At 38.6% G+C, this 10,702-nt stretch overlaps 2 protein-coding genes across 2 annotated transcripts in view; one reads left to right on the plus strand and one right to left on the minus strand.

The window, feature by feature from the left end:
• The window catches only part of LOC146969482 (interferon-induced very large GTPase 1-like), a 147,433-nt gene extending 143,017 nt beyond the window's left edge, over positions 1-4,416 (minus strand). Inside the window, exons 1-6 of the mRNA XM_085806183.1 lie at positions 4,375-4,416; positions 4,169-4,247; positions 3,759-4,022; positions 3,250-3,510; positions 558-821; positions 77-337 (exon numbers count right to left, since the gene is read on the minus strand). Coding sequence (XP_085662309.1) covers positions 77-337; positions 558-821; positions 3,250-3,510; positions 3,759-4,022; positions 4,169-4,247; positions 4,375-4,416 — 1,171 coding nt within the window. The remainder of the gene's footprint in view (positions 1-76; positions 338-557; positions 822-3,249; positions 3,511-3,758; positions 4,023-4,168; positions 4,248-4,374) is intronic.
• A 3,288-nt stretch (positions 4,417-7,704) lies between these two features.
• The window catches only part of pop7 (POP7 homolog, ribonuclease P/MRP subunit), a 4,022-nt gene continuing 1,024 nt past the window's right edge, over positions 7,705-10,702 (plus strand). The window contains exons 1-2 of the mRNA XM_085806445.1: positions 7,705-7,866; positions 10,421-10,701. Of these exons, the coding sequence (XP_085662571.1) occupies positions 10,484-10,701 (218 nt within the window). The 5' untranslated portion in view covers positions 7,705-7,866; positions 10,421-10,483. The remainder of the gene's footprint in view (positions 7,867-10,420; position 10,702) is intronic.

The following is a 10,702-nucleotide window of genomic DNA, read 5'->3' on the forward strand; positions in this document are numbered from 1 at the left end:
TCAGTTGGTGTAGCCTATTTCCATATATATATATATATATATATATATATATATATATATTTTTTTTTTTACTTACTTGTGCATGCATTTGTTACAGTTGGCTTGCTTTTTCTCTCATTCTTCAGTTGTGTAGAAACATGGAGGGAGTAACACACTCCTGGCTTCAGGCTGTTGAAGGTAACAGTGTTTGTATCTGTTGTCAACTCCTGCACAGTCTCTTCCTCAGTGCAACAAGTGACAACGTAGCTCTGCACTTCACCAGCAGGAGTGTCCCACTGCAGAGACAATGACTCACCGCTGACATCAGAGACTGTTACCCTCCCAGGAGGGACAGGCTCTGTGAAAATAAAAACAATCTTTCATTTGAAAATGAAAATTCAACTTTTCTCTACATGTGGCAACAACTAAGTATTATAACTGCAAAATGTAAACGGTATCCTGCAGTAAAGTTACAATAATAATTTGTACACCGTTTATACCTCAGTTGAATAGATACAAATAGTGCTTTTTGAGTGTTTTAATTTTATCTGGGCAGCTTTACTTAATTTCATATTTACCTGTAAAGCCAGATACAGAGACTGCTTCACTTTGGTTTCCATTTTCTGCTATCCTGGTGATGCAGAAAGTATATTCAGTCCCAGGATTCAGTCCCTCTACGTCTACAGTGTTGGAGTCTTCTCTGACCACACTTCCTCTTTGTGTTTCACAGGAGTAATCGATTTTGAGTTTGTACTGATCAGAGGAATCAGTGGGTGTCAGGCCAAGAGAAACAGTCTCAGTGCCAGAACAGAGAATTGTTACTTCTGATGGTGGTTGAACATCTGTCATAAGAGGAGAAATCCACATGTCATTGTTTCCATATTCCAACATGGTCATACTCCAACAATATGCACATTCTCTTGACTGAAGTGTTGCTATAGCTGCCTGGTTAACTTCTATCCCATGAAGCATATCCGGGCACTGCTAGTTAGGGCCACGGGCAATCGCACCGGGCACTGGTCCCAACAGCTATGAAATAGCTGCAGGGGCCCGGGCACTACTGTTATTGTGTGGATTTTTTCTTATTATTATTTTTCCACTTCCGGACGATTTTCGATTCGACAAATTATATATCAAAACGTGCGGTTTGATCGGGATCGGGGTGCTATTACTTTTCTCAACAGTTTACGAATTTTTCGCGACGTAGTCGCGAAAAACTGCGCAAAAAATTTGCATGTAAGTCAATGGGACGGGCGAAAAAAAAAGAGCGAAAAAGACCAATCATTGGAGTTTAACAAACGTCTACTGCTCAGGCATACTTTCACCTAGAGACTCCATTTAAACTTTAAACAGTAGACACAAGTCTTGTGTATTGTCGTATTACTCCACGTTTTGATAGGTCATATAGTTTTTGATCAATCCCTGATCAATGACCATGATCATTTTTGGAGAAATTATGAGTTTATAATGGGTGTGTATTGCATGGAATGTTCGTGTCAGAGTGCGTGACATCATCGGTTAGAGTGGGAGAGAGTGAAGAAACATTCAGTATTTTTTCTGGATAAATTGCCACCACGGCCACAATTTACACTCTACAGACATAATTTTTTCAGAATTTGTAAGACAAACTTGTTATCTCTCATGTCATGTGCTCAAAATATCAGAGAGACTTACAGAACTTACAGAATCAGCCTCTGAGTGCGGCCACGTCTGTCTCTGCTCCTCATTGAGTCCAATACAAATATTTTCTGAGAGGAGCAGAACGGCCTGATGTTTTAAAACTGCCAGCGTCGCCAAAATATTTACTGTAGAAACACCAAATCGTACCGAAATTTTCATTAAGTCCTTAGAGCAACGTTGATCTGTGTTTTGTTCTGATAGGAGTTACCGTTTTGTCATGCTAGGCCTAATTGTGAGACCGGTTTAGAGGCAGAAAATGGCTCTTTTTCTCCACGTTTCTGTCTGTCTCAGCCTGCGGGGGCCCCTATCGCCGTGGTAACCTCTTTGATCCTCAGGCCAGAGCTCGTTAACTTTATAAACAATCCACCTGGCGCTCGTTTAAATGTTTATAAACACAGACACAGCTAAATCAGACTGACACAGGATGCAGCTACTAACTAACTATGTGTCAAGTCAGTCACACACACACACACACACACACACACACACACACACACACACACACACACACACACCTACACACACACACACACACACACACACACACACACACACACACACACACACACAGTTAACCTAATGTGGTTACAGCTCCTCCATATCAGTGCTTATAGAAAGATGATCATGTGTCTGTCTGATCAGCTCTGTCTTGACCTTAAGATCGTGGGTTTGATTCCCATGTTGACAGAGATGGCACAACCCGCAGTAGCTCCCGTGGCCCATTCAAAATTTCCCGAGAGGAAATTTTCTAGTTCTGATTAATTGTTGTCGCTGGATGGGTTTTTGTTAGCTAACGTGTTCACAGTTGTACCTCTTGTTTTGTGGTCAGTGGCCACTGTGACTTATGGAATGCAAATTGGTCCGAAATGTGAATTTAACGTCCGTGTTAAGATGTCAAATTCCTATGTTTTCACATGACAGAAAATACAATCTTTGCATATCAATTTTGTCTAAAGAAATCAAAAATGTCCATCTTTATGTGTCAATTTCCAATCAGGACAGAAAAGCTTGAAGGTGTACCTTGTAAGCCTAGCCTACCAAACCCTCTGTAACATTGCCATAGACAACAATAAAATAACGTCTTTACATGAATGTCATCAGCTGTTTAAATCTGGGTGATACCACTACATGAGTTTCTATGGGGAGACCCTACAGAACAGTTAGTTAGAAACTCATTGGCTTATGTATGAACTGAAAACAGAGTTAGATTTTGAGCACAAATCAAAATGTTGAGTTTTTATGTTTGTGTTTTGAGAAAAACAAGGTTTCAAAAGAAGGTTTCAATAAATGTTTTAATAGTTGTGACTGTAATATTGGGTTATTGTTCCTGCTGTTTGTGCCTATATTGTACAGTAGGGGGAGCTGTTTCACCACTTTGTGAGCTGTGTTGGTTGCTGGGCGGTCAGGAGGCACCAGGAAACAGTTGAGGTCAAAGTAATAGTATTTGCTTTTATTACCCTTCTATACTAGTAACTGCAGAATCTGGTTATCAGTTGGTGTAAGTTATTTCCTCTGATGTGATTCTTGTAATGTGATTTAATTTAAAGATTACATCATATTTTTTCACAATAATGTTTTTCTTGTACTTACTTGTGTGGGCAGTTGTTCTAGTTGGCTCACTTATTCTCTCATTCCTCAGTTGTGTAGAAACATGGAGGGAGTAACACACTCCTGGCTTCAGGCTGTTGAAGGTAACAGTGTTTGTGTCTGTTGTCAACTCCTGCACAGTTTCTTCATCAGTGCAACAAGTGACAACGTAGCTCTGCACTTCACCAGCAGGAGTGTCCCACTGCAGAGACAGAGACTCACTGCTGACATCAGAGACTGTTAACCTCCCAGGAGGGACAGGCTCTGTGAGAATTAAAAAAAAAAAAATGTTTCATTTGAAAAAAATTCTCTCTTCACTTGGCAACATTTTGAAAGTGTTACAACTGTCAAAGATAGGAGGTGTGATAGAGAGCCAAAATACGTACATTTTGTCATCTCTATAAAAGCCTTGGCACAAACCTTTCTAACAACTTGAAAGCAGCCTTTCAGTGGAAATAGTACGTGTTTTAATTTTAATAGGAGCCACATTAAATTAGCTATTCCATATTTACCTGTAAAGACAGATACAGAGACAGCTTCACTTTGATTTCCATTTTTTGATATCCTTCTGGTGCAGAAAGTATATTCAGTCCCAGGATTCAGTCCACCAAACTTTACAGTGCTGGAGTCTTCCCTGATCAGTCTGCCTCTTTGTGTCTTACAGGAGTAATCGATTTTAAGTCTATAATGATCAGAGGAATCAGTTGGTGCCAGGCCAAGAGAAACAGTCTCAGTGTCTGAATAGAGAACTGTTACTTCTGGTGGTGGTGGAACATCTGTCATAGAGAAGAGACACACATGTCAATGTCTCCACATTCCAACATGGCTGTAGTGTTTTTGACTCTTAAACACGGTGGTATTTATTTCTAGTAAACATCTCAGCTTCAGGCTGCACTTCAGTACTTTGATCAGTCTCACGTACAGTCAGACAGTGGTGCTGCAGCAGACTCTCCCTCCTCACAATAAAGCTCAAGGAACTCGTCAGGTGCATCATGAAATTCCTTATAATGATAAATGAGAAAAGTAAGCATGTTTAATAAAATAAATCAATACAATCAATCAAATATCTGATTAGACCACTGACTCTGCATTTCATTTTATGATTTGTAGCATAAATGTTTTCCTTACCTCCTCCTGTGAGTTATCCATTGTAGGTGCACTCTCAGTCATCTCACATGTGGTCCAGATTATCCTGTCTGCTTCTTACAAGCTAAAAAAAACAAAAAAACAAGCTTATACTTTAACCATAGGAAATCATGCAGCTAAAAACATAGTCAAAACCAGGTGAAAGCACAGTGCATAGTAATTTATATTACAGTTATATGTTTTTTTTAAAACATGAAATCTAGGTGAGTACTGTAAAATGGAAATATAATATTGTATTCTGTTTTACTTAAAAATCCAAAGGAACAGCAATTTACCTTTTGTAATTCAGATCCAATCCAAAACAGCAACATCCTTTTATCCAGGCCTTTATATCACATGTTTGTACAACATGGTGTAAGGTTAAGACTTTGGTCTGAACTTTATGTACCACACCCTGCAAATGACAATGCAAAACTTCAGGCTTCTCCCTTTATACTGCTGCATGGAGGCACAGTTTCATTTTCCTGAAAGAGGGCATGGTGCTTAAGGAAAACAAAACTTAACAGTCTGTTAAAGTCCAACGTGGTGAGTTGATGAAATGATCTTCACATGCTTATGAAATCATTAAATGTCATCCAGACATCTCATTCTCATCATCTTATTGCCACATAACTGCTTTGTGACATTGACAGGAAACAATTGGCAACAGACACCTCATCACCGAGATCAAACTTGCCCTACACGACAGTTGAGGTTAGTTTCATTTCCTCGAGCTCTGCACAATAACACCAATCTAGTAACTCCCAAGTGTGTGTGTGCGTGTGTGCATGTGTGCGTGTGCCCGTGTGCGTGTGTGTGGTGGGGGCTGCATAATTAAACAGAGGTATGCAGGCAATATCGTAAAAATACTGATACTAATTAATACTGAAGTTGAACTACACTTTAAAATTAGTAACTAAAGACATGGAAAAAATGAATTAGCTGAAATTTGGAACTATAACTGACTGAATATATTGTAGGCTACAGAAAGTATCAGTCTATTATTCAGTGTGTTACAGGTGGCTGATACAGATAGACTTAATTTACCGGGGTAATGATCAAAGATAGATAATAATCAAAGATAGCTAACCATTTTCAGCTTTTATCACATGAATAACTTAACAAAGTAACATTACACTATGTGGTCACACAATTTGTCTGTGGCTCAGACTGTTGGAGCTGTTAGTTTATTTCAACACACCTGGAAACTGTGGTCAGTCTGTAGTAAAAACAAGATGACCTAATGCACGTGAAGTTATACTTACCCTTTCATTACCAAGGCAGTTATGAGGCTGTTTTGGAGCCAGTGCTAACGTTTAAACCAGTTGTTATTATTTTGACAGACAAAAACCTGGACCACTAAACCAACTTAAACTAAAACTGACTGCACAAAGGACACCAAATCCAGGCTCCATAAATCCAGTAGATTGGAGGATTGGAGCAGCAGCTTACTTCCTGATATCAGCAACTCAACTCGGCATAGTTTCCAAAACACATGAACCTGACTGTACTGTGACTAATCAATCGAATATCAAATCGCTACAAATTGACAGATGTAGTAAAATATACACTTCAGTTTAGAAAGGTTCAAGAGTTGTTGGTAATTATTTATAGCCCTGTGATCCAAGAGCACATTCTTGAGAATTGGTTTATCCACAGCACTAGTAGGGGCATTGCCAGTAATCAGTGATGAATTAACTATGTCTAACACCAGGGCCCTCATTTATCAACCGTGCGTACGCACAGATGTGTGCGTAATGAGTGCGTAAGAACATTCCCACGCAAAGTATGGAATTTATCAACTTGTACTTGTGCTTAGAAACGTGCGTAAAGTTAAGCACAACTCTGACCATGCGTACACACAAAATCTAGTGGTAGAACAGTGAAACTACAAATAGAACCCAGTGGAGGAGTCACAGTGTTCAGCAATCTCAAACTTCACTCATGTTCCCTGTTTCCTAATTTTAAAAAATTCTCAATTAGTCATTTAGCAGACATTTTGAATGATTGGTGTGACAAGCTATAAAAGTACTCAGGTAGATTTGTGTCTTTATTATTCAATCAAAAAAAAAAAGGTTGCTTCAATCAAAAAATATATTTTCAATTAAAAAAAACTTTTTTTCTTTGATTGAAAAAGGTTTTTTTGATTGAAGTGAAGGTTTTTTAATTGAAAATATTTTTTTGATTGAAGAATAAATACACAAATCTACCTTCATATAAAAGACGTTTTAAAATCATATAACCAAATATTATGTTTTTTGTTGTATAAAGTGAAACGTGATAATATATTGTTGAGACTACAGATCAGCTTGAAAAAGAGACCTAATGTTAGAGTTGGAGCCTCTATAGGTGGAAAAACAAATTTTGCCCTGGTTGGAACTGGGTGTGACATTATCAAAGGCAGAGAGACATCAGCCATGTCCTGAACAACAAAGGCCTACAGAGGCCAGAGGGAACAGGTCAAAAACTAGGCTATAGAAAATTCTTTTGGGCTTAGGCCTACTGGAATTTTGTAGGTTTACAAGGAACTCTGAATAGACCTTCTTTGTTAAAGAGCTGACTTACTACCATTGCTGAACCATTCAAGACTTGTTCTTATAGACAATATTGGAGTTATTCTAAAAAATAACATCTCTGTGGAAAGAAGTTGTGCTTGTAAAGCAGAGCCCACACCAAAAGAACCCGTTGATGGAAGTTGGAAAGTTTGATTGGGATTTTTATACTGTAGGCTATTGTTAGGCTACAGAGCAGAATTAATTTCCAACTTTTCTAACTGAAAGAAAACATGATGAGAGATGAAATTCCCAATGTAGGGTTTTTGAGATGTTGTTTATTAATGCAATTTATCTTGAATGTGTTGTTAAGACAATATTTCACACAGGAATATTAGCCTACAAATTAAAGTCACAGAACAGTTATAGAACAGTTAAGAGAAAGAATTATGCAACAGATCTGGGAAGCATTTCTGTGCCAGCTCACTGTCTTTGTAAATTGAGAAGTTAGGCAGCCAGAAGACAGAGGTTGCCGCACTAAAGGAAACCTTGGTGAGCGTCACTCGGTGTCACTGCTGAATTTTATGCTAGTTATTTTTCCATTAGTGTAGGCCTACAAAGTTTGGACTGATTTGCAAAAGAATTGACCAAAACCTAACTTGTTTAGAGCTAGATAAGATAGCCTATTTATGTCGCAAAATGGTGCCGTCACATTTGTTGAGTTACTCAGGCTACCTGTAATCATGCAGTTCAGCCCTCGAGCCACTGGCAGGGGCTGTAGGTCCGCAGCATGGATCTATCCTACCAAAGATAAGGCGGGTTTTATTATTCCGGAAGTGGCGGAGCGCCTAGACGCGGCGGTACCATGATATTCTTTCCGGAGCACGCCAGAAATAAACAGCCTGTCTGACCACAGCGAGTGTTGTCGTTATAAGCATAGCCTACATTCCAAATATCAATGATGAGATAAAGCAGTTTTGACTCTTGAGTCCACCCTCCAAAGGTAAGTCAGCTCATTATACATGAACTAGTCAAAGCATTGACGTGTCACTGTGAAAACACCATGGCAAATTAGCTTAGCTTTTAGCCACTGCTCCTCGGCTCAGTAGCATTACGTAGCGTACCGTTATGTTTCTACCCCCGCTTATGAACATCTCGGTATTCTCAGCCTCGCATAGTGTGTAGGCTTGTATCTATGTGGACAGAAACGGGAGTTTTGTCCAAGGGTGTATGTTAGACATCTGTGAGATCGCTAACTCGCTGACTGCAACCGGTTTTATGTCAGTAACGCCGCATTAACGCCGCATCACACCGGGGCACAGGTGACGCGAGTGTTTCTATCAATTATCCAGGTTGTGTGCAGCTCTGAGACAAATGACATTTCTGTTTCTGAACCCGTTACTTGACAGTTTCAGTCATCTTATTCTGAAGCTGCATAGTAGTAGTGTGTGGTATTTTAGGCTACGTGTATTTTCGTTTCTGAAGTAGCCTACGTTTTTGTTGGATGACAACGAAGTATTTCTAAGTATTGTTTTCTTGGTTAATTGATAGATCTATGGAGTTTTTTTGGGGGGGGGGGTAAGTAAAAGTAGCCATCGTAATTTAGTCCAGGCAATTTAGCTCATTTTGGACCCCAAAATAGAACTAATTGTCACAGAAGGTTTTTCACCATACATCATTTCTATGAGGTGTCTAGAACAACATACTAAAAGTCCTAAGAAATCCTAGTTGGGGAAATGTGTTTAATTTGCATCATTATTTACTGTATAAAGTCTATGGTGCCGACAACAATACACCCCAATGGGGCTATTTTTTTCCTTTACTCCTATCACAATGAAACTTTACATGATGAAAGTATCCATGAAATGTAACATTTTTTGTATTACAAGTTTCTTTGAAAATGAATTTGAATATGCAAATGAGCCTTACACTAATCAAATATGCCCAAAATACACCCGAATAGGCTTCTTTTTTTCCTTTACTCCTACCACAATGAAACTTTACACAATGAAAGTAGATATTAAAAGTAAAATTTTTTGTATTACAAGTTTCTTGGAAAATGAATTTGAATATGCAAATGAGCAATACACTAATGGAATATGCCCAAAATACACCCGAATAGGCTTATTTTCTTCCTTTACTCCTACCACAATCACACTTATAAAACTTACTCACACAATAAAAGTATACATGAAAAGTAACATTTCTGTATTTCAAGTTTCTTGGAAAATTCATTTTAAATATGTAAATGAGCTCAACACTAATTGACTCATGGTCAAGAAGCCATAAAGCCGCAAGCAGCAAAAACAGGGGCAGAATAACTTAGTTCTTAGTCCCACTCATATGTTGTTGAACATAACAGCATATTTAATATAACATCACACACAGTCGTTGAAACGACTTTGATGAATTCTGACTTTCTTCTGATGTTCTCTGCAAACTGGGAGGAAAGTCGTTAGGTAAGGCTTGTTCGCTAATTTAAAAAAAAAGAATTTAGAAAGCAACTGGAGACAAGACTGTGCAATTAATTCTTAGGGTCAATATAGGTCTTTTAAGTGGCAAGTGACATGTGTGTATGAATAAGTCAAGTGTGGCAAGTGACAGCACTCAGTGCATAGGTTAACTTATTGAATGGACATGAATGTGTTAGTTATTTGGCCCCTGTTGCTGCTTGTGGCTTTATGGCTTCTTGACCAAATGTCAATGTTGAGCTCATTTACATATTTAAAATTAATTTTCCAAGAAACTTGAAATACAGAAATGTTACTTTTCATGTATACTTTTATTGTGTGAAGTGTGATTGTGGTAGGAGTAAAGGAAGAAAATAAGCCTATTCGGGTGTATTTTGGGCATATTCCATTAGTGTATTGCTCATTTGCATATTCAAATTCATTTTCCAAGAAACTTGTAATACAAAAAATTTTACTTTTAATATCTACTTTCATTGTGTAAAGTTTCATTGTGGTAGGAGTAAAGGAAAAAAAGAAGCCTATTCGGGTGTATTTTGGGCATATTTGATTAGTGTGAGGCTCATTTGCATATTCAAATTCATTTTCAAAGAAACTTGTAATACAAAAAATGTTACATTTCATGGATACTTTCATCATGTAAAGTTTCATTGTGATAGGAGTAAAGGGAAAAAATAACCCCATTGGGGTGTATTGTTGTCGGCACCATAGACTTTATACAGTAAATAATGATGCGAATTAAACATATTTCCCCAACTAGGATTTCTTAGGACTTTTAGTATGTTGTTCTAGACACCTCATAGAAATGATGTATGGTGAAAAACCTTCTGTGACAATTAGTCTGTCATAAAACGCTATTTTGCCTGGACTAATTTCCTTGAGTCCAAGGCGATGACTTCATCGGTCTTGTTTTGTCCAATCACTGTCCAATAATCAAAGATGTTTTTTTTTTTTTATGACATAACAGAAATGTAAGATAGGCTAAGACATCACACCACAGCAGCTGATGAATATTTAGAATTTGTACTAGTTCATTTTCAGGTTATGGACTTTTTCCCTCATCAGTCTCTATTGACTTTGTTTGCACAGGTTCATAGCTTGGATCATTTGACCACTGCTGCTCCCTAAACATCCACTGACACTCCATTAAACATGACAGAGCTTCGCAACCCCGGGATGTCCTCAATTCCTCAGACAGCCGCAGTGCACGGCGACTCGACCTCCCAGGCCGTGGAGATGGACCCGGTGGAGTATACCCTCAGGAAGCGACTCCCCCGGAAACTCCCAAAGAGACGGAACGACGTCTATGTCAACATGAAGACCGACTTCCGGGCTCAGCTGGCGCGTTGTCAGAAGCTCCTGGAGGGTGGG

This window comes from Trachurus japonicus, chromosome 18, assembly GCF_045865225.1.
Source record: "Trachurus japonicus isolate A0001 chromosome 18, Traja_1.0".
Taxonomy (NCBI): Eukaryota; Metazoa; Chordata; class Actinopteri; order Carangiformes; family Carangidae; genus Trachurus; species Trachurus japonicus.